General features: G+C 43.7%; 1 protein-coding gene across 1 annotated transcript in view; it reads left to right on the top strand.

Moving 5' to 3' along the window:
- The window catches only part of KATNIP (katanin interacting protein), a gene marked incomplete at its 5' end in the record, with an annotated part of 198,564 nt that overhangs the window by 151,940 nt on the left and 21,762 nt on the right, over positions 1 to 24,862 (top strand). The window contains 6 exon segments of the mRNA XM_082261741.1: positions 745 to 820; positions 14,689 to 14,866; positions 15,282 to 15,447; positions 16,899 to 17,053; positions 17,277 to 17,338; positions 18,075 to 18,185. Of these exon segments, the coding sequence (XP_082117867.1) occupies positions 745 to 820; positions 14,689 to 14,866; positions 15,282 to 15,447; positions 16,899 to 17,053; positions 17,277 to 17,338; positions 18,075 to 18,185 (748 nt within the window).

The raw sequence follows: 24,862 nt of genomic DNA, 5'->3' as shown, positions 1-24,862 counted from the left end.
AAGCTCATCAGACAACCTAATAAATTCAGGTTTGTCTTTATCCTTTTCAATGGATTTTTTGATAGTATCAATTTGGGTTTCTAGAGTCTCCATCTTCCTCTGCTTCCGTGATAGCAAAAAAGATAAGAGCTCTAGACCCTTGGAGGTGAAAAAATCCCCCCACTCTTTGTTAGAATCAATATCCATTAATCCGTCATTAGGTGGAATATCCCAACGCAAACGGCGAGGGATAATCTTGGCAGATAAATATTGCTGGAAGGACACAATATCCCACCAGGTTTTAATCTTTTTCTCAAAGATATGCCCCAGTTTCTTAAAGTTGTACACCAAATCACTGGGCTCCTTGGAAACTGCCACCCGTGAAAATACATCATCTAACCTGATTTCACGGGCTTCTATATAACGGAAGATATCCATATAAATCAGATCAGCAGCCAAATTAAATAGGATTGGGAAAATATACAATAAAAATAAAAATTCAGCGCTTAAAATCAAATGGATGGGTAAGCAGCTGTTTTTTTTACACCAGGATAGGTCAAACCTACCAAAACCTATAATATATAATATATTATATATTATAGGTTTTGGTAGGTTTGACCTATCCTGGTGTAAAAAAAGACAGCTGCTTACCCATCCATTTGATTTTAAGCGCTGAATTTTTATTTTTATTGTATATAATGAATATGCTTATGTGTTGCTGTGTTATTGCAATTTGCAATTTTAAATTTTTTTTCTGTTTTACAGCTTTGTGATTTGAAAATGAAAGCAGAAAGTCCCCAAAATCTTGCCAGCACTACACCTGGTATATACAATGGTAAATGTAAGTATTTAAATCAGAAAATCTTATACAAAATTGCAGCATTTTTTTTTTTTTTGCATTCCCAATGTTTACATGGAATCCGCAAGGTGAGTTATTGCCTATCTGTGACGAGGTGAATACTTGGGATCAGTAGACATTTAAAGGTTAAATTCACCTTTTACAAAAAAGATACAGGTAAAAAAAATTAATTTTTTTACTCTGCAGCCTGTAAGGCATTGCACCGGTGATCAGAATTGAGGTCAGCTTGTAAGTTGGAGACCTCCTGTAAGGAAGTTATTCCACTGCAAAGCTTGGTGTCATCTGCAAAGACTGAAATTGTACAATTAATCCCAGACCCTATATCATTTATAAAGATATTAAAAAGTAAGGGTCTCAACACTGAACTTTGCCAAGATTCAGCAATACCAATTAAATCATAATTCTCCTTGTGCACCAGAGTTTCCAACTGACCTATTTTGCTTGGCAGACTTCTGACATTGGTCAACAAACACTTTAATTCATTGTCAAATTTTGCACACTTATTTTGCCTATTTTTTATTTTGGTACAAATCGTACCATTTCCAATGGTTGTTTGTAACATGGGAACCTTCTTATCCTCTGCCATAACTCTCCCTCCATCTTTCCCTATTCCACCCACCAATAGTGTTTCCATCTCTTAGTTCAGGGAACCTTGTCACCTAGGGAAGCAACGCTCCTGATCATCATTTTGGCGCTCAGAGCAAAAAAATTGCAAATTCACCAGGTACTACCAATGAGGGTGCAATCAGACAATGCTACATTAGGGGTCTATATTAATCATTGGATGGACCCAGGAGTCAGGCAGCCTTGAAAGAAGTAAGTCATATTATCTCCTTGATAGAAAAGCACTGTTTAGCAAACTTTTCTGTTCACATCCTGGAAATGGACAGTTGGAAGGTGGATTTCCTCACTTGTCACTGCTTGGACCAAGGGGAATGGTCCGTCCATCCCGACCTCTTCAGTTTCCTATGTTATAAATAGGGGAACCCCAGGTGTGTTTATCCTAGCCTCCAGATTCAACAGTGTTACACCTCTTTGTAGCCATGGCCTAGGATCTTCTAACACTGGCATTGGATAATCTGGTAATTCCTTGGAATCCTTTCAGGTAATATACAGTATCTCAATAAAGTGACTACACCCCTCACATTTTTGTAAATATTTTATTATATCTTTTCATGTGAAAACACTGAAGAAATGACACTTTGCTACAATGTAAAGTAGTGAGCGTACAGCTTGTATAACAGTGTAAATTAGCTGTCCCTTAAAAATAACTCAACATACAGCTATTAATGTCTAAGTCGTTGGCAACAAAAGTGAGTACACCCCTAAGTAAAAATGTCCAAATTGGGCCCAATTAGCCATTTTCCCTCCCTGGTGTCATGTGACTCGTTAGTATTACGAGGTCTTAAGTGTGAATGGGGAGCAGGTGTGTTACATTTGGTGTTATCACTCTCATACTGGTCACTGGAAGTTCAACATGGCACCTCCTGGCAAAAAACTCTTAACTTTTGCAGCACTCATGCAGGCCAAGACCATGACACTCCCACCACCATGTTGACTGTAGGCAAGACACACTTGTCTTTGTACTCCTAACATGGGTACCACCACACACGCTTGACACCATCTGAACCAAATAAGTTTATCTTGGTCTCATCAGACCACAGGACATGGTTCCAGTAATTAATGTCCTTAGTCTGCTGTTCTTCAGCAAACTGCTTGCAGACTTTCTTGTGCATCATCTTTAGAAGAGGCTTCCTTCTGAGACGATAGCCATGCAGACCAATTTGATGCAGTGTGGGGCATATTGTCTGAGCACTGACAGGCTGACCCCCCACCACCCCCCCCCCCCCACCCCTTCAACCTCTGCAGCAATGCAGGCAGCACTCATACGTCTATTTTCCAAAGACAACTTCTGGATATGATGCTGAGCACGTGCACTCAACTTGTTTGGTCGACCATGGCGAGGCCTGTTCTGAGTGGAACCTGTTAAAGCGCTGTATGGTCTTGCCCACCGTGCTGCAGCTCAGTTTCAGGGTCTTGGCAATCTTCTTATAGCCTAGGCAGTCTTTATGTAGAGCAACAATTCTTTTTTTCAGATCCTCAGAGAGTTCTTTTTCATGAGGTGCCATGTTGAACTTCCAGTGACCAGTATGAGAGAGTGAGGGTGGTAACACCAAATTTAACAGACCTGCTCCCCATTCACACCTGAGACCTTGTAACACTAACAAGTCAAATGACACCGGGGAGAGAAAATGGCTAATTAAGCCCAATTTGGACATTTTGACTTAGGGGTGAACTCACTTTTGTTGCCAGCGGTTTAGACATTAATGGCTGTGTGTTGAGTTTTTTTGAGGGGACAGCAAATTTACACTGTTATACAAGCTGTACACTCACTACTTTACATTATAGCAACGTGGCATTTCTTCAGTGTTGTCACATGAAAAGATATAATAAAATATTTATATAAACGTGAGGGGTGTACTCACTTTTGTGAGATACTGTACGTGAAAGAATGAGTACCCCTTGGGGGGGGGGGTGACTGTGGCACCACACATAGCAGATCATAAGCTCAGGAACAAAGGATCACATGGTTTTGTTAGATTTCGACTCTGCTCTCAGTACTCTGCAAGGGGCTCCTAGGACCCTCTGTTCCGATAACTGCCCTCAGTCTGATTCTCCACCTTTCTCTGGCAGATTTGCTGATCCTTCAGTTGCACACCTTTCCTCTTACCTATCTAAAGAGGAGTTTTTTTTTCACCACCATGTGTGAGCTTTTTTACTTTTGGAAGCTAGAGATTGCAGGGTTTACAAACGAGGCCTTTCCGTTTCCCCTGCTGTTGGTCTCTGATGCACTGCCTGAGGAGGGGATAGATGAGAAAGATTGTCTCTCCTTCAATTTTTAGCAATTGGATCAGGATAAGATGCCCTCAGCTGAGATCTCATCCAAGGCTAAGGATGCTATTGCTACTATTGTTGGCCCAGTACATTCTTCAATGTTAGAGATTCCATAGTCTGTTTACCCCAAGGTCTCAAGCTTGGATTCCCTAAAATTGTCATAACCAGCCAATTCCTTTCAGTTCACTCACTCTTACAGACTTTCTTAGTTTATCTTATTGGATCCATCTGTTTACTACCACCTGGAACTCCTACTTGTAGCCTTACACCACTGTGTGAACAGCCTGATTGATACACTTCACCAAATTTCCAGGATGGGCCTCCTTTTTGTCCACATGTGGAGGATTAATTGGCTTCCCTCAAAGGAGAACACCTGTTTGGCTCCTCCTTAAACAAGTACATCACTGGGGTAAATGTACACTCCTCACCCAGAAAATGAATGCCCATGCTCCTGCACACTTTCAACTGAGACTAGGAAAGTTAATTTTGTTTCTGTCAGGCCTCCAGCTCTAAAGGCTGCCAGATCTGGCTCCAATGAAGGAGTGCCCCTCTTGTCAGAGTGGGGGAACGTCTGTTGATCCTTTTGGCCTTTTTTGAAATTTCAGACATTTGGCTCCAGACTCTCATTTCCAAGGGCTGCAAACTGAAATTTCAAACTCTACCTTCCTTGCTCCATGCTTCTAAATTTACCCCCTTTCCCACAAGACAAGCTGATCTTGCTGGTGTTCAGCAAATCTTTTTGGAAGTACCCCAACGCTTTCAGTGTTTAAAATGGAACCTGTTCACTGTTCCCAAGGCAAATAGAGACATTCAGCCCATCCTTAATCTTAAATCCCTCAACTTTTCTTGTGGGTTCAAACATTTTGCATGGAATCTGCTAGGTTGGACCTTGCCTTCTTCCTTCCTTGGGATTTTCTGGCTCCAGCGGACAGCAGGGATACTTACTAGGAGATTACTAATTTTCTCCCTTACAAACGCTATCTCTGCTTTGCTGTGGACACTCAACACTACCAATTTGTCACATTTCCTTTTGGCCTGTTCACAGCCCCCTTGGTCTTCACAAGGCACAAGGTTCTTGCTCAGTCCTAGCTCTGCCCTGTTCTCAAGGGATTCAAGTTGTGGAATACCTAAATGATCTTCTCCTAAAGGAATGTTCCTCCCTAAACCTGTCAGGGAATGTATATCAGACAATGCAGAGTTTCAGTTAGATCCTCAATCTTCAGATGTTGTTGCTGGAACTGACTCACTAATTAGACTACCTGGGTCTGGCTTTGGACATGGCTGTGTCCAGGATCTTCCTACCACAGGACAAACTTCTTTCCTCTATTCAGTCTTGGGTTGTCCAGGTCCAGATTTGGACCTCAATTCGTGCCTGCATAAGGGTCTTGGGCTTTAAACCCATTTGCAATCCAGAATGTGCAACTCAACATTCTGGCAGCTTGGGACAAACCTGGTCCCTGGAACACTCCATACTTCTGACCTACAAGATCGTACTTTTCCTCATGTGGTGGAGGTCCAGCACTGAAGTCAGGGAAATCCTTTTTTCTCTATCGCTCATTGACAGACGTAGTCCTCGGTGATACAGCACCTTCGGGTTATGTTGCCTCCACAGGAGCAGGACTAGACAGGAAATTAAAATGCTCTGGCCACACCCTAGGGGCAGTCCCAGAGGGTATATCCTCTCTCTCTCTGCCTCAGCAAATCAGTTATTTTCTGTCTAGTTAGGAGTAAGGACCTAGATACCTTGCTGGGATCTTCGGTCCTGGCAAGATTTTTTTCTTAAAAAGATTTTTTAGACAGCTTTTTTCTCCAGTGTTCCTGTGAGATCTTCAAGCAAGAAAGCTGAACTGGGCGACGGGCTGGATGTTGAGATCCGGTGGTCACCCCAGTTCAGCCTACGAGCTCGTGCAGGCCATAGCTCCGCGCTGGGTCGGCCGCGACAAAGTCCCATTAAGGGACTGACCCCGCGAGTTAAATGTCTCGCTGAAACGCCAAAGACCATGAGTCACGGCGTCCGTATTGGTCGACAGCCCTCCCGCCCCGGTGGAGAGGGGTACTGTCAGGAGTTGGTGCCCGCCTGGTTCCGGTATGGTGAGTAGTATGTTCCCCCTTTTCCCCCTGACGGGTCTTGTGGTGAACGTGGGCCCCTCTCTGTATGGTAAGATAGAGTCCCCCTCTATCCTATAACATGGCACAGATCCCCCTACTTTGAGTGTGATTTTATGTGCAAAAAGCCAGGAGGCTTGGTTTGGGAGCTAACAATCTAATTGTATACATGTTTAAAAGATTGTAATCAGTGGCAGTCTGGGAATCTTACTGTGATAAGAATAAGGTACCTACCAGTCAGAAGCCACGGACATGTAGACTGCCTTCCTAGTCAAATCTCCAGCTATAGCAGGCCTTCCGAACGGCCATGAGGTCCGCCAGGGCCGGTACCGCCAACCACGCCAAAAATCCCCATGCAGAGATAGTGTTGTGTGCCCTGCAGCACACCGCTATTCGGTACAGGCCGCCGCCATTTTTTTTGCTGGATTGCACGAGCCGCCATTTTGGCGTAGCCTCGTGTCTCCAGCATGGGGGCGGCCATGTTTGAGGTGATCCAAACACCTCGTGGAGCTAGGGGAGGCGCCGGAAGGCGTGCAGAGGGGCGGAGCCGCCTCCTTTCTTCCTGGGCAGCCAGCCAAAAGACTTCCTGTTTGTCAAGACAGCGCTGTAACCTGTTGCAGTTAAACTCTGAGCATCAAGTGGTGAGCCTGGGGGTCTATCTCTCTCTCTCTCTCTCGATCGATAGGGATCCCTAGCAGGTAACACTAAGGGGCTTTTGTGGCGCTGGGGGTCTGGAAAAAAAAAAAAAAAAAAGTTTTTTATTTTTGAATTATATTATCCGGGAAGTTACTGGAATAATCATGGACCCTGCCACACAAATTCCCCCACCTGTTTCCCTCGAGGGGGCCACGGGACCCGCCGGTGCACAGAGTGTAGAGGCATTTACAGCAATTTTGGAGTCTATGGTGGCTCGGGTGGAGGCGGCCTGTCAGGGACGAGGGTCAAGGAAGCGACCCCCGCCTACCCCTATATTATCTGACACCTCTGACTCAGATTCAGAGATGGTCACTGCAGTTGCAGGTCCCTCTGCAAGGGCTGTTACCTCAGGTAAAGCTCCCTCAGACAGTGAGGAGGACGTTTCTTCTCCCGCTATAATTCAGGAAGAAGCATTGGTGGACGCACTAGTTGTGGCAGTGCAGGAAACCTTAAAACTTGAGGTTTTACCGGCAGAAGCAACTGATACAGAGATTCCTTTTGGTACTAACAAGCCCATCAAAACGGTGAAGGTTTTTCCTGTACCCAAGTGTTTTGGTAATAAGATTAAAGGAGAATGGGAGCATTCTAAACGTACCTTTACTATTTCCAAGCGTATTGCTAGACGCTATCCGTTTGAGGAATCCATCATTAAGAAATGGACGGTACCACCAGTGGTGGATCCACCTATTTCCAGGCTGAATAAAGCCACGGTTATCCCAGTGGAGGACACTTCGTCCTTTAAGGATCCGGTGGATCGAAAGATGGAAGCAGAGTCCCGCACTATCTTCTCTCTGATAGGGTCAGCATTTAGACCAGTAATTGTTATTGGTCTAGTTTCCCAGACACTTATGGAATGGGCGAGATTGGTACGCCAAGACCTTAGGGGAAAAGATATTCCCCAGGAAACATCTGATTTGATGGAACAGATTATACAAGGGCTACAGTTTATCTGTGACGCAGCCTTGGACACTACTCCCCTATTAGGGCATGCATCTATGTCAGCGGTAATCCTCAGACGTGTGCTGTGGTTAAAATGCTGGTCAGCTGACCTAGGTTCCAAAAAGACCTTGACGAATCTCCCCTTTCAGGGGAATCGTCTATTTGGGGCCACCCTAGATGAAATCATTAAGGATGCCACTGGGGGCAAGAGCACTTTTTTGCCACAGGCTGCTAAAGCTAAGGGACCTCGCAACAAGCGAGGACCTTTCTTTACCGCCCATAAAGGGTTCGCACGCCCGGCTGGAACAAGCGGGAAAGGCAAGACTCCTCCAGGAGGGTTCAAGAAAGGCTGGTCGGACAAACAGAGGACCAACTCAGCCAAACCCGAAGCAAAGGAGTACACAGCCTGAAGGTGCGCCCCCACCCGGTTTGAGGGTGGGGGACGTTTTTCACCGGTATTCAGGACATTAGATCGAGCATCAACTACTACTACCGGTGCGATTCTTCCCTTCCAACATTTAAGTACTACAGGGAGCGGTAGTCACCGTTCCCTGAATAGATCTTTTCCTTTACCTTTTCCTAAGATTAGTCTCAATTCCCCACAGGAATCGGATCTAGTTGACCAGACAGGCCAAGAAGCCTCTAGCCGGGTGACTTCGGTCCCTGAGGTTCAACCAGAAAAGATCACCCTTCCTGATAGCAATCAGGTATCTGATAAATGTGTGGGAACAGAAAACGACCAGACTTTCTCGGATGGTCGGGGCCAGATAGCTCTAGGGACGCCTGGTTCAGATCCAGTCAGCACCAGTGGTCCTAGAAATTCTAGGCTGGCCTCGTCAAGCCGGCCTGGCCGACTTGGACAGGCTAGTCGCAGACGTTCCGTGGGAACTTCGTCTCAGGGAGTGTCTGTGGTCTCAAGGACCAATTTACCATCGTGCTTTACAGTCGCTGGTTTTAATGGCCTGGCCATTGAGACCCAAGTACTGAAGGACAGAGGTTTGTCAGCTTCAGTCATTCCTACCCTTATTAAAGCAAGGAAAGCGACTTCCAGCAAGGTCTATTATCACACATGGAAGACTTATATTGCGTGGTGCGAATCTTTAGGATTTCCTCCACGTACCTATTCGGTGACTCGAATATTGGCTTTTTTGCAACAAGGGGTTGAGCAGAAGCTAGCCTTGAGCACCATCAAGGGTCAAGTTTCAGCATTAGCAATCTTCTTTCAGAAACCTTTAGCTACCAAGTCCTTGGTGCGGAATTTCATCCAGGGGGTGCGGCACCTGGCTCCACCAGTCCGCGCGCCCTTACCGCCCTGGGATCTTAATTTAGTTTTGTCGGTTCTACAGAAACCTCCCTTTGAAAACATCAGGGAGATTCCCTTGCTTACTTTATCCCAGAAGGTGGCCTTCTTAGGGGCTATCACTTCTGCTCGCAGGGTGTCAGAACTGGCTGCATTATCATGCCAGTCCCCATACCTAGTGATTCATAGGGATAAGGTAGTACTTCATCCTAAGCCATCCTTTCTTCCTAAGGTGGTTTCAGATTTTCATCTGAATGAAGATATTGTACTACCTTCCTTGTGTCCTCAGCCCAAGCATCATCGGGAACATGCGTTGCATTCCTTGGATGTGGTTCGGGCAATCAGAGTATACCTGAAAGCTACGGAATCATTCCGTAAGACGGATTCACTTTTTGTGATCACGGATGGCCCCAGAAAGGGTTTGCCTGCATCTGCCGCGACCATTGCCAAATGGATTAGACAGATGGTGGTACAGGCTTATTCTATTAAGGGTCAGAGTCCTCCGTTCCCTGTTAGGGCGCACTCCACTCGAGCGCTCAGTACTTCCTGGGCCTTTCGCCATCAGGCGTCAGTGGTCCAGGTATGTAAGGCGGCCACCTGGTCGTCGGTACATACCTTTACAAAATTCTATAAAATTGATGTGACGGCATCGGCGGATGCCTCATTTGGCCGCAAGGTTTTGCAGGCCGCAATTTGAGGAGACCGGTGGTCTACCTCGAGAGTTTTTTTCTGTTTGAAAAATTTCTTTTTTGTTGAGTCTCATCATTAAGGATGAGCATTGTAAACTTCTAGTTGGCACCGGTTGGGCCTTCTAGATTGGGATTTGATTTCCATTTTCCCACCCCTCATTTGTGATACTGCTCTGGGACGTCCCGAAGGTGCTGTATCACCGAGGACTACGTCTGTCAATGAGCGATAGAGAAAAATGGATTTTTGTAAAATCTTACCGTAAAATCCTTTTCTCTTAGCTCATTGACAGACGTAGTCCCCGCCCCTCTGTTTTTGAGTTGGGTTGGGTTAAAATCTCTAAAGACTGCTTTTTGACATAACTGATTTGCTGAGGCAGAGAGAGAGAGGATATACCTTCTGGGACTGCCCCTAGGGTGTGGCCAGAGCATTTTAATTTCCTGTCTAGTCCTGCTCCTGTGGAGGCAACATAACCCGAAGGGGCTGTATCACCGAGGACTACGTCTGTCAATGAGCTAAGAGAAAAGGATTTTACGGTAAGATTTTACAAAAATCCATTTTTTTCCCAAAGACATGGAACGGTCTCATGATTAATGTGAGTCTGTTTTGCTGGGGATGGGTCCTGGATGCCTTTTCAATGCAAGGAACTTGATCATCAGAGGAAGTTCAACTTCCCATCAACATCCTAAAACTCATGGCGACTTGGTTGTCCCTTCAACACTGAACCTCACAGCTGCAAAGTTAATGGACCAGAAACCAGTTGGGAAATACCAAGGAAGTAGCCTTCTTCAAAAATCAAGGAGGTTTCCAGGAGGACTTTCTCAACCATAGAGTCTGGATCTTGGGCACCGGGAGATTTTCCCAACCCTTTACCACAAGTATGGAATGCTCGACGTGGACCTTCTGGCATTCATATTCAAGAAAAATATAGACAAGTTTATTACAAGGGACCCTTGGCCCTTCGCAATGGATGCTCTAGTGGTTGGAATAGGTTTATTTTAATCTACTTGTCTGCTCCAAAGGATTGAGATGGAGGGCAATCCAGTGATTCTCATTGCAACAAACTGGCCCTGGAGGATGTGGTACTCAAACATGTTCATACTCTAGGTGAACTCTCCTTGGGCCCTTGTGGATCACCTACACCTTCTGTCCCAATGGCCAGACCACCATCCTGTTCTTGGTCACTGGCATAGAGAAATAGCTGTTCCCAAGGGATAGGGTTCTATCGAATTCCTTCACCTCTACTCTCCTGAAAGCTAGAAAGTCCACTACTAGCACGGCTCACCTGGAAGACATGCTTTGTGTGGTGCAAGTCTAGGAAATCCCATCCTAGAAAGTACTGAATGGGACACTTCATGTCCTTTCTTTAGTCTGATCTGGACCAGCATCTGGCCTTAAGTACCATCAAGGGGCAAATTTCAGCCCTGGCTGTCTTGTTTCAAAGGCTTTTGGCCTTTCATTCCTTAGTTAAGGCCTTTGTGCAGGATGTTGCACACATTTCTCCACCTGTACATTCCACTGTGACTTCATGGGACCTTAAAGCTGAATTCCAAGTATTCAGCCACTTTGTAAAGAAATGTAGGCACACTATGAGTTCAGTCCAAGAAGGTGCATGACATCTCCTAGACTTCCCTCTATTATTTACATCTGACAGGTTTATTGCTCTGCTGGAGAGACATGCCTGGATCTGAGAGGGGAGAAGCACACACAGCAGCTATACCTGCCCCTCCCCTCTGCTTCCCATTCAGAGAAGCATTTGTGTTCACATAATGCTAAGGCTTTTGTGATTGGGCAGGAGGAGGGGAGGGATGGGCATAGCAGCACAGCGATTATATTGCTGTAGATGCAGGGTTTAGAAGGATCAGCATCGGGCTCCAGGAAATACAGCTATAGCTGTCTTCTGGGAGTATTGTAAACCTGTCAGATATAAATAATAGAGATAAGTCCAGGAAATGTCTTCAACCTCATTGGATTTAAGTCATAGTGTGCCTTCACCTTTTACAAGGGAGCTGCATTTCTTGTATGAATACAAAGGTTCCCCTGATTGGCTGAGTCAGAGGTTGTAACATCAGCCCCACCTCTCTGATTTAGCCAGAGGAAGCTTTGTATTCATTGCTAGAATACATCGCTTTCTCTGAATGGTGAAGCGCCAGACTCTACTGTGTTCTGAGTATGAGACAGGAAGTCTCGGCTCAAACCCGGAACACAGTGCGATATGCTGTATGTAGCCTCAACTACATACAGTTTATACCGCAAATCTAGCGGCCTCACATTTTAGTTGTTCGGCCCCAACAAACTATATAAAGAGTATCAAAAGCTAGATTTCCGCTTTGAATGAAAGTATTTGTTCCAGGAATTCAGATTTAACAGTTTAAAACTAATAGGAGCAACTACTTAACTGTACAGAGCTAAAAAAATTCTAAGGTTAGCTTGAGAAAGAGCCTTTGGAGGCCTTAAAATGCATAGCTCTGCCCCGGTCATGCCAATGATGTCACTTCTGGTCTGCTCTGCATCCCACAGAAGCTCTCTGACATCTTGTTGGTTTCCACTTCCACAACTAAGCTGTCATCCAGCCTCACGTCCACACTTTCCAAGCTGCAGTTTTTAGGAAGAGACTACCTATACTAGATGCATGAGCCGACTGCTCAATACAGTTTGCACAATAGCCTTTGCATTTTTAAATAAAGTCCTTAATATTTGCAATTTACACAGTTTTAGCAGGTAAATGTAAAATAGAGTTATTCAAACTGCCTGCCCTTCTGAATTCTACAATTTTATATATCCTCTACAGAAGCTTATGAGGTCAGGGTGTTTTAGGAATTTTATCAAAGAGCATTATTATAGTTCTTTTAAAGTATAACTAATCTGTCAACTTGTCCTGTAATTTAAAGTATATCTACTGTTTTAGTTATCTCTGTATACCAGAGGTAATATAGTAAACACTAGGTCTTATTTCTAAGGCTCCTTTCACACGACTGTTCCGATCAGGTCTGTGTGAAAAACTGATTCACCCCTATGGGCCGGCGGGTGCACCCGGGCTTGTGCCTGTTTACACCTACCTACGTCTGATCCAGTCTGCTAAAAACAAACAATAGGGGATCCATCCTACTCTATCTAGGAGGATCGGATCGGAGGTAGTCGGGTGTAAATAGAGAGCAGAGTACATATACACCTGGCTCCCCAGAGAGTAGAGCGGGCTCTGTCCATGTCCGATCTGCATAAACTGAGCAGACCTGAACCTGTCACCCGCCCGCTCTGCTCTGACCTTGCTTTGGTGCGCAGTCATGTTGGACCAGGAAGGGGCCATCCACAAACTGTTCCCACAAAGTTGGGAGCATGAATCTGTCCAAAATTTCTTGGTATGCTGATGCCTTAAAAGTTCCCATTACTGGAACTAAGGGACCAGGCCCAACCGCTGAAAAACAACCCTACACCATAATCTCCCCTCCACCATATGATTTGGACCAGTGTACAAAGCAAGGTCCATAAATACATGGATGAGCGAGTTTGGGGTGGAGGAACTTGCCTGGCCTGCACAGAGTCCTGACCTCAACGCGATAGAACACCTTTGGGATTAATTAGACTGTGAGCCAGGCCTTCTTACCTGAGTGCCAGGCCTCACAAATGCGCTTCTGGAAGAATGGTCAAACATTCCCATAGACACATTCCTAAACCTTGTGAGTAGCCTTCCCAGAAGAGTTGAAGCTGTTATAGCTACAAAGGATGGGCCCACTCAATATTGAACCCTATAAACTAAGACTGGGTTGCCATTAACGTTCATGTGCGTGTAAAAGCAGGTGTCCCAATACTTTTGACAATATAGTGTGTCCACAATAGTACACAGAAAATCACTACACATGCCTTAACAAGCACATGTATCTCAGTTCAGAATAGACTGTATGGTGTGTGGTGAGGAGTTTATAAATTACCTGCAAATTCCCTACACAGGCCCTGTAGGCTGAAGCTCAATTATGCATGTCTTTTTGTGCTGGCTTTTTAATATTGTTTGAAGGCTGAATCCTTCAGCCATTTGACTTTTAGCTGTGATTTTTTTGATAAGTTCAGCATGAAAAGAGCTCTCCTGGAAAATTTTAGTCCCTAGTAGTGCAACTGAAGCAAACACACAACTATGGGTTGGCAAGACACTGTCTAAAGATCTCTGGGATAAAGTTGTGCACAGGCAAATGTCAGGAGATGAATACAAACACTTTTTAAAGGTTAACACTTAAAGGTTTTTAAAGGTTTTATCAATGTCTAGAAGCACAGTGAAGTAAAAAAGAAGTTGAAGGTATTTGGTAAAACACAGACCCTCCCTGGACCAGGACATTGTTCCAAACTGGATGAAAAAGCCAGGAAGAAACAGGTCATAGAGGTTACCAAGAGGCCTACAGCAACTCTGAAGCAGTTTCAGGATTTTATGACAGTGGTGAATTTGTGCATGTGACAACAATATCAAAAATTCTCCAGAAAATGTGGCTTGTATGGGAGGGTTGCAAGAAAAAATCCACTCCTCAAGAAAAGCCACATGCAGTCATGACTGAGCTTTGCCAAACACACATTAAAGATTCCAAGGCCATATGGAGAAAGTCATTATGGTCAGATGAGACTAAAATTGAAATATTTGGCCTCAACACCAAACCCATATGTCTGGTGGAAATCCAATGTAGCCTACCATCCAAATAACACAATTTCTACAGTAAAGCATGGAGGTGGTAATATCATGGTAGGGGTGTGTTTCTCCGCAGCAGGAACTGAAGCACTTATCAGGATAGACTGCAAAATGGATGGGGTAAAATACCATTTTATTTTTTAGGAAAATCTGCTGCCTGCTCCTAATGGGAAGAAGGTTTACCTTCCAACATTACAATGACCCAAAGCACACAACAAAAATGACCACATAGTGGTTGAAGGAGAAAAGGGCGAATGTCCTTACATGGCCTAGTCAGAGCCCAGACTTAAACCCTAATAAACATATGTGGAATGGCTTGAAGACTGCAATACACAAATGGTCACCATCAGATTTAACTGAACTTTAGCAGTTCTGCAAAGAAGAGTAATACATGTGTTTTTTTAGTGTAGTGATTTTACTTTTTGGTATCAATGAATATCACCCATTCCACTGGCCAGAGTCTGTCAGCAAGTTTTGTTGCTTATACAGCAGCCTGTGAATGAATGAATAGTGAATGAACTAACTAAATTGACATTTTAATTTTTTTGTATTACTAAGGTCTTCAGTTGAATTTTACAATGACATGGGGAGACTTGCATTACCTTGGACTTACAGGACTTGAAATTGTGGGATTGGATGGTGAAGCATTACCTTTAAATATAAACATAATATCTGCATCACCTCGAGACCTGAGCATACTTCCTGACTATGAAGAAGATTACAGGACCTTAGACAAGTATGTATAAACTTTACTTTGTAGCATTTTTATGGCTTGATGGTTTAAGTTATGCCATAATACTGACTTACCAGAAACGGAACCTTCCATATACAGTATATGAGTACTTAATTAGTTGGAATCCCTTGATTATAGAATGGTAATTTTGATTTAACTAGTTATGTGATTTTGGAAAATAATTGGCTGTACCAGTAATAAGTTAGGGATGCCATATTCAAGATGGTGTTATGGTGTGTTCTTGTTTTTTTTATAAAAAAAGAAAATACTCCGCTAACTTTAAAAAAAAAAATAAAATCAAGATTGATTTACTACAAAATACATGAACACTTCCTAGTTAGGTGAATACTTTTTTTAAGGCACTGTATGTAAAAAAAGAAAAACCTTAAAATGTACAAACTTACATTTTCTTTTTTAGGCTCATCGATGATGTAAAAATAACCACTGAAGATTCTCACATGTGGCTGATTCCATTTACCAGTGGAGAAAATCACACTATAACTATTAACTTTGATAAAGCTGAAACTATTGCTGGACTGCGGTTCTGGAATTACAATAAGTCCCCTGAAGACACATATAGAGGGGTAATGCATTTTTATATTGAGTGTACAGTAAAACATAATATTACAGCAGCAGATGCAAGTGAAAAAAGTTCAATCAACATAATATATATATGTTGAGGAGTAAACCTTTAATGGGTCAAAGTAATGCCTTGAACTGCCAACTATATTGGTAAAGTTGTGTGCTTTCTGCAGTTTCTATATTTCGTCAGAAGCACCGTGGGATATTTAATACCTTTGGCCCTTGATCTTTACCCTATGTTATCAAGGGAGTTGTGTTTATTTAGAGACTAATGTATAATCTAAGAAAAAAATTAATGTATACGTTTTGATCCTGCATATCATCAGGTCAGTGGACCTCATGGAGGACTTCATTTATGTTCTTTAAATACATAAAACCTCAATCACTAAACCTTCATCTAATCTTTAACATGTTATTGTAATTTCAAAATTAAGCATTTTTAAATCTGCATCTCTCATTAAAATAATACCTGGTGATCCTTCCATGGAGGTCCCTTTTGAAGCACCACCTGTTATAGTGTAAAAATGATCTGCTCCTGTTCCCCACTTGTGCTTGTTTGTTGTCACACAGGCTTCCAATGGCAACAACAGGGGGCAGGTTTTACACTGATTGCACACTCTTGGTCCATTGGTTTCACTATCAGAAATCCCACTTTGAGAATAGCTATGCAACCATCGCTAAAGTGTATGCATGTGGACAGGAAATGGCTGGAAAAAGGCTGCAGAGTTAAAGCGGAATTCCAGCCAGTTTCAGACTTTTTGTTTTTTAAATCACCCCCGTGATAGTCGCCAAATATGTATTGGAAATCGGCATATGCTGCATATGTCAGCATTTTCTGTGTCATTATAAGTGTTAGTACTCACTGTAGCCTTCTGATCCAGCAAGTGTCCATCCTGAGTGTGGGCATCTGAAGCCCACTAGGAGTCTCTCCTGGGATAAGGTGCTGCTGGCTACCCAGCAAGCACCTCCCGATCTTACGCATGTACAGTGGGACTTTATCATGGCCGTAGCAATGGAGCCTAGCATCATGTCATTTCTGGTTTAGAAGTAACGCGATGCTAGCCGCGGAGGATGCCCCCATTGGCTCCTGGGTTTGCTTACACTGATATCCCAGGAGCCATTGCGAAAAAGGATATGATGTACTTTGCCGCAGTTGGGTTTGGATGGAAGTGGATCTTTTTTTAGAAGAAAAGATACTTATATATATTAGAAAAAAAAAAAATGACCCTATCCAAAAGGGAATGGCGGAGTGATCAGCAGCACATGCAGATTTGGATGCAAATTAGGGTGGAACGCCGCTTGAAGCAGCACTGAGATGCAATAACCAGACTGCAGGAAATTTTTCAATGCTGTACTATTAATACATAATGTAAATACTGAAAAATATATTCGTTTTCTAACATTTGTTTACAATTTTACTGGTTTTCTGACTAACCAAGAGTTTTTCATTTAGGCACAAATTGTACATGTAACTCTTGATGGATGCTGCATTTCCCCACCTCAGGGATTTCTGATTCGGAAGGGTCCTGGCAACTGTCACTTTGATTTTGCTCAAGAGATTCTTTTTGTTGACTATGTGACAGAACGTCAGTGTGATAAACAATGCAGGTAACAGTCAGAAATATATCTTCTGTCAGTTTGTTTTCTGGATTTGAGAATTTCTTGCTTTTTATGCTAAATAGTTTGTTTAAATGCCACTTTGCAGAAACTCTGGCTTTATTGCAAGGATTCTGGCAAATATGTAGCACATTATATCTATACAAAAGCTGAATCTTAACAGTAATATTGTTTAAGTGTATTCCATGCTAAAAGCTAATTTGTTCTTTTTTAGCTATTTAAAATGCACAGTGCCAACCACCATGGATTATGAAGCACCATTGATGCCTTGTGGCTGTATCCTTTTGTTTAGAACCACTGAATCTGAATCTGTATATACATTTAAAAATCTAATACTACAGTTAGTACCAGGCTACCTGTGCCTATTCCATATCCCTATAGCAGGTACTGTGTTTTATTCAAGTTTATGGGACTTGTGCGCAAGTAGGGCAACTCAGCACTATATTTTTACTGACCAGTCTGCAGACAGCTCGAGAAGTTGAAGCCACTGAAGAAGGTAAATATGGACCAAGGAAAAGGAGGGGTGAGAAGACACAGAAAGCTATCAGGACTACCTTGTATTGAGATTTCATAACAAGCAACCCACAAGCAGCCTGATCATTGCAAATGGTGCTTGAAATGAGAAGTGTTGATTTTATGGGCAGCAGCACCAGAAGCAGTGATACTCTATAATAAAACGATAAAGCATTTGCAACATAATTGCAAATTGAAACATAATTTTCTTTTCCTTATCACATTGTCATTTGAGCATTGTTGATATATTGCATAAGGTGCAAGTTGGCTTATAATGATCGAATAAAGTTATATGAATGTGAAATGATTTCACGGACAGATATGTTCTTTTGCGGTTTGTTGGGTTATGAGTCCTAAGGAAAAACATTAAATGAAATTAATGTTCCAAATAGAAGACTGCCTTTATGATTTATCTTTGTTGTAGTTTAAATCCAGGTTATTTTAGGCTTCTTTTTAATGTATTACTTCCAAACAAACTTTTCCTTAATGCTTCTTTCAGTTATTTTCCAATTTCAGCTGCTCACCAGTTGGGGAGACCCATATTACATCGGACTGAATGGTCTGGAGATTTATGATGAACACGGAGAAAAAATTCAGCTCTCAGAAAATAGTATCCTTTTTTTTTTTTTTTGTTTCAATAAATTTTTATTTAAGTAAGAAAAGAAAAATACAAGCATGTATAAACACATAGCCGTAGATCCATATACACAGGATAAGAACTTTACATAAAATAACAGAAACAGTTACAGTAGGTCGTTAACGGCATATCAGGGTTATACAGAACATCAACATTAAGCAATAAGATTCTTTCAATAGCTTAAGAGCCAGCGATGGGTACTTTGTTACCGAATATAGACATCTAAACTGGCTATGCAGTAAATGGCTCAACTGTCTCGGGGCAGTTGAATGATAGTATAACACATAATCCAAAAAAAAAAAAAAAACAAATATAGGAACTACCGCTCTTACCTATTTCCCCTGGGCGGGTCTACCTGAGTGCACTTAAATGCCCAAAGCCCTCACCCCTAACGGGTGCAAACTGTGAGGGATTGGACCAGACTTACACCACACAGTTGCATAGGTGTCGCCACTACCTATACAAGAGACCTCGGCCGAGGAGTTATGACGTGGAGTTAAGTAGGGTTTGGGGGAGGGGAGGATAAGGGGAAGTAGTGGAAAGGGGGGGGGGGAGGGGGGGCACTTCCAATATGCTTAGGTAAAATTCACATTTACATGTATATTATCACATTTATCAGAGTAGCTATAATATGTTAGAGGAATGATTTAACCAGACCTGCCATTGTTTCAGAAAGGTGGCCGCTCTGCAGTTCTTAAACGCCAACAATTTTTCCATCTCACATTGAGTGGACACCCTGTTTTTAATTGCCGTCAAGTGGGGAGAGGAGGCTTCTCGCCACTTAGCAGCAATTGTAATTCTTGTTGCAAATAGAATATGAGCCAGAACTTTTCTGGAGCTAGGAGGGAGGTCCTCTAGACCCAGGCTAAAAAGTGCGAGGGCCGGGGAAGGGGGGAGGTTGGTTCCCAACAATGAAGATGCCCAAATGAAGACCTCTTTCCATAATGGTTGAACCACTGGGCAGCTCCAGAAGACATGTAGCAGATTTCCTCTTTCCTGACATTCACGCCAGCAAAGGGGAGAGCACTTTGGGTCAATGGCATTAAGTCTAGTAGGAGTCATATAGTACCTATGCAGAAGTTTCTGTGAGTTGTCCCAGTGGTCCACACATGCCGAGGATGCATAGTTGGTTTTAAAAGCCCTCAGCCATTGTGCAACCGAGAAGGATTGTTGTAAGGCATCCTCCCATCTCAGAATGGTAGGGGATTTACGGAAAGGGTGGTGGTAATTGTAAAAGCGATAGCAGATCGAGATCCCCTTCGCCTGGGAATTGCCTTTATTCAAGAGATAGTGCCATAGTATTTTCGGGAACAGGGTATTCAGGGATTTGTGGGAGCGATCAAAAGCAGCTATCTGATATTCGGTCAGTAGGTCACTAGCAGAGTCGGGGTGGGTAGGGTTGCCAGGAAATCGGAAGCCACGCTTCCTCCAATTGAGGGTCGACACACCTGGAATCAGGAGATCATAGGCTGCTAGAGGGGTGGGAATATGCACACATACTTCTTCAGTAAAATCAGTTTTTATAATTCTTGTCCATGCCAGAATGGTGGCTTGAACCGTAGGGAAGGCAGGAATGTTCACATTGTGGCGTTTGGTGGCCGCACACAGTAAGGCATAAAGATCATGACCTGGGGTGAATTTACGTTCTATTTGGTTCCATAAATTATCCTCTTGTGCCGTTAACCAGTATCGCGTCTGCGATAGTAAAGTTGCATTGTAATAGGCTTGGGCATTTGGAAGACCTACTCCACCAAACCTACGGGGTTTGTATAATGTAGACATGGCTATTCTAGGAGGTTTGCCGTTCCAAATGAACTTTCTTAATGACGAGGCTAGTTTATTAAAAAAGATTTGTGGCACAGGGATCGGGAGGGTCCTGAAATAGTACAAAAGCTTTGGGAGAACCTGCATTCTATATGCAGCGATCCTTCCTAACCAGGAGAGGTGTACTTTTCCAATGTGGGAGAACTCTTCTCCTATTTTAGACAAAAGGGGTAGGAAATTGCATTCATATAGTCTAGATACCGGAGATGTAAGTTGGATACCCAAATACGTGATGGAAGGTGCTTCCCAATTACATGGAAAAACTGATTTAAGCTTACATACTTCGGAAGCCGGGATTGAGATCGGAAGAGCAAAACATTTGCTTGTGTTGACTTTATAGTAAGATACATTTCCAAACCATCGAATAAGGGATTGAAGCTCATGTAGAGATGCAAGGGGAGATGTCATAGTGATAATTATGTCATCTGCAAATAGTCCTAGTTTATGTTCCGTCTGACCTATTTTAATGCCTTGGAGGTTGGGGTTGCTCCTAATTGCTTCCGCCAGTGGTTCAATTACTAGGGAAAAAATTATCGGGGATAATGGGCAGCCTTGGCGAGTGCCGTTTGAAAGATCAAAAGAGTCAGATAGGATTCCATCCGTTAATACTTTCGCCGAAGGGTTAGAATACAATGCCATGATTGCAGAGTGGATGAAGCCTCTGAATCCGAAAGTAGTCAAGGTTTTGTCAAGAAATCCCCAATGGACCCTGTCAAAGGCTTTCTCAGCGTCCAGGGCTAAGAAAACCGTTGGAGTTCCTGACCCTTCAGCAGCAGTCAGTAGATTTATCATACGTCGAGTACCGTCAGGGGCCTGCCGGCCCTTCACGAACCCGACTTGATCTAGACCCAGAAGATATGATGTGCAGTATAGGAGTCTATTTGCCAATATTTTTGCATAAATTTTAAGATCAACATTGAGTAAAGAAATAGGCCTAAAGTTTAGGGGGGAGTCTGTCGATTTCCCTGGTTTGGGTATAGTGACTACTGTCGCCTGTAACATTTCTTTTGGAAATTTGCCAATTTTGGGAGCGTCATTGAATAGTCGAACTAAGTGCGGGGTGAGGATGGGGGCCAGTAATTGGTAGTATTCCGAGGAGAATCCATCAGTGCCCGGGGATTTATGTAGAGGAAGAGATCTTATGACCTCTAGAACTTCTTCTGGGGAAATAGGGGCGTTCAGTGTTTGTAAAGAGTCTTCGTCGATGGAGGGAAGTTTCAGGGCATGTAGAAAGGAGTCAATGTCATTAGGTGTTGGTTTGTATGTGTCAGGGTCGTCTCTTAGATTGTATAAGGAGCTGTAGTAGTCTTTAAAGACGTTAGCCACTTCTTTCGGATTACAAAAGGTTGCGCCCGTCTTGTGATGTTTAATGAGTGAGATGTGAGATTTTACACGTTGCTTTTTAAGTTGAGAAGCTAAGAGTTTGCCTGCTCTATTGCTTTGTGAGTACCAAGACATTTTTAATCTCTTAAAGTAGGTGTCGTAATCAGATAGAAGGGTATTTTTTAAGTCATTTCTAAGGTCTGTGAGTTGTTTCAGGATATTTGTTTGTGGAGATGCATCTTTTTTGTGTTGCTGTTCCAGCTGAGCTATTTGGGATTGTAGGTGTGTTATGTGAGCAGTTTTCCTCTTCCGATCTCTAGCCGTCTGTTGGATTAATAAACCCCTAGCCACCGCTTTATGCGCGCACCATGTGATTTCAGGAGATGTAGACCCATTATCATTAAGATTGAAATACTCCGCAACTTTCACTTTAAGTTCCTCACTATACTCCGGATGGGCCAGGACAAAGGTGTTGTTGCGCCATACCGGAGCACAGTTTCTGACCGGACCATCCACCACATCTATCGTGACCGGGGCATGATCCGACCACGTGATGGAGTGGATGTCCGCTCTAGGAATCTTTTGTAAAAGAAATTTGTCAGTCAAAAACATATCAATCCTGGAATAACTATTATGTACTGTAGAATAAAAGGAGTAGTCCCTTTCAGAGGTGCGGAGAGAACGCCAGGGATCATATAGCCTCTCCTCAACACAGAGGGGGCCCATGTTAGGTCTACGCCTCCGTCCCGCTGAAGAGCAGTCCATGTCTACATTCATGACAGCGTTGAAGTCCCCACAAAATATCAAATTTCCCTTAGCCAGTTTCCTCGCCCATGTGATGGTTTTCCGCACAAATTTCAAGGGATGTTTGTTTGGAGCGTAGATATTTACTATAGTGTAGAGTTTACCATTCACCTCAGCAATCAACAGCAGGGTTCTACCTATAGAGTCTTCTTCCGAGGCAATCAGCTTAAAAGAAACAGTATCTCTAATTGCTATCAAAACCCCGTTTCTTTTAGCAGTATGATTCACAGAAAAAACATGCGGGAATTTCCGATGGGAGCAGTTCGGGGCTTTGCCCTTCGCAAAGTGGGTTTCCTGGACGCAAATGATGTCGCATTTGTGTTCCAAAGCCGTTTTCCATAGAGATTTACGCTTGAAGGGGCTGTTGAGTCCTCTAACATTTAGTGACATTAGTCTAATGGACATGGCGGTGGAAGAAAATGCTGGCATAAATAACATTGGAAGTGCCGGGGAGGGTGAGGGAAGGGGAAGCCATCAAGGGGGTAAGGAGACCCAGACCAGGTCCAGTGTGAAAAACCGTATTCAAGGAAGTTATTCTAGACCTGGGGGGTTCAGTGAAGGAAGACTGCAAGAGCCCAAAAAGGGGCCAAACCAAAAGAAAAATAAAAGGAAACAAAAAAGGAAAAGTTCCAACAAGTATGCGGGTCATCCCGCACCGGTTCCAAGGGAGGGAACAAAACCAGTGAACCGCACAGCGGGCGTGCAGTGGCCCTGCCAGAACTTAGGTGTGGTCCAGTGGGCGACTCCGGAAGCTAGACGTAAAAGCCAGTAGAAGTCACCGGAGGGTGAGTATGGGTGGTTATGTACCCCATATAAGGCGTTCTCATTTAGCCGCATTACGGGAAGTGGTTGGTCTGCTTGAAGGGCTACGCTGAGGTAAAGGTGGTGGGTCGTCTTCGCGGGGAAGGTAGCCCCATTGTCGGAGGAGTTCCAACCCCTTAGGGAGGGAGGAGATGGTGTGCGATACATTATCGACAGTCACTGTGATCTTGGCTGGGAAGCCCCATTTATAAAGGACTTTATGATTTCTGAGAATTTTTGTGATAGGCACCAAGGTGTGTCTGGCCGCCAGGGTAGCTTGAGACAGATCCGTGAATAGGGAGATGCCAGCGAACGGGTCTGGGAGAGCTGGGTGTTGTCTTGAGAAACGCATAAGCTGGTCTTTTACGTGGTAGAAATGTATGCGAGCTATCACATCTCTTGGGACCGCTTCTGGAATGTAGGACGGTTTGGGCAGTCTATGCGCTCTGTCAATGATGAGGTCCGATGGAGTCAGGGAGGGAAGTGCAGTTTGCATAAGGTGTTGCAAGTAAGAAGATGGCTCCGCAGGCTTAACAGATTCCGGGACCCCCCTGAATTTAACGTTGTTCCTGCGGGATCTGTCCTCTATGTCCGCCACTTTCAATTTCAGTTGTTTAAGCTCCTCCTCTAACTCAAAGTGAGCGTCCACCAGATCGTTATGTGCTGCTGTAAAGTCTCCCATTTTGCGTTCTGTGTAATCCACTCTGTCCCCCAGCTTATCAATCTGTCTGTTAGTGCTTTTCATGAAGGCATTCATGTCCTGCTGAAGTGCCCCCCTGAGAGTTCTCATCATCTCCTTCATGGCTGTATCAGTGATAGCTTGGCCAGTTGTGGGGTATGAATCTAGCTGCTGCCCATACGAGATGGTCTGCTCCATAGCCTCCCCCTCCTCAAGGAAGGAGTCCTCCTGACCCTGCTCTTCCCCATCCTCTGTCAGCTTTCTACGTTGTTTTAGAGGGCTTGTGAAAGGGGATGGACGTTCCTGCTGTGTCAGGATGTGATTATCTCCTACCTCCTCCGATGCCTGTGAGGTCCGATCGGCAGCTGTGTTCGCCGAGGTGCTGGCGCGGGACCAGGCGCCGGCGCCATCTTGGGAGGAACGGCCTGCGGCTGGAGAAAAGAATTCGGTCAGTTTCTTCGGCCGATCCTTTTGCTTTCTCTTGCCTGTTTGCGACATCTTGTCCTCCGGAGTCTCGGGAAGGGATGTGGCAGGGTGAAGGAGCTGAAAGTACGCTGTGTGCTGCTTAATTTAGCCCGCTGAGACAGAGCGATGGAATCACACGGCCATCCGCTCTGGCTGCCGGCTCCGCCCCCCGAAAATAGTATCCTTTTTAACTGAATAATGTTCTAGTACTGTAATTCAAAGAGTTCCCTCCAGCAGAAAAAGTTTGGGATCAGTACTTAAAGTTAAATAACCAGCAGAATTACTACACAGCTGTGAATTTGACTTCATGAAAATCAAACACTGATCTAATAAACATATTATACCGTTCTACATTAAAGTAGAACTAAAGGCACTTTTTTTTACATTTTCGATAGAGAAAGGAAGGGTTATAACCCGTGTCAGGTTTATTTTTTTTTTTTGCCATTGTGGAGATTTCCCTTCACTTCCAATAGAGAGGGAGAATCTCCCTAAAGGGGACACAGACCGCAATAAAAACCTGACAGGTATTCTGATTTCTCTCCACTCCATCCAAAACTAAAAAAAAAAAGTTGTCTTTATTTATACTTTAAATGTTTTCCACCCACTTTAAATCAAAATTTTAACAAAATATATCAGTTGGTCGTTCTTTCGTAAAGCGGTAGTAAAAGCTGTTTTTTTTGTACCCTGCAAGTAAAGCCATAATGGGAAACTTACCTGATAATAAAGTCTTCCAGCAATGCGTTGTCACCGCTAG

The sequence above is a fragment of the Pelophylax lessonae genome (genome assembly GCF_965119305.1).
Source record: "Pelophylax lessonae genome assembly, chromosome: 6".
Lineage (NCBI taxonomy): Eukaryota > Metazoa > Chordata > Amphibia > Anura > Ranidae > Pelophylax > Pelophylax lessonae.
Note: the sequence above shows the minus strand (reverse complement) of the source record. Positions and strands in the feature narration are given on the sequence as shown.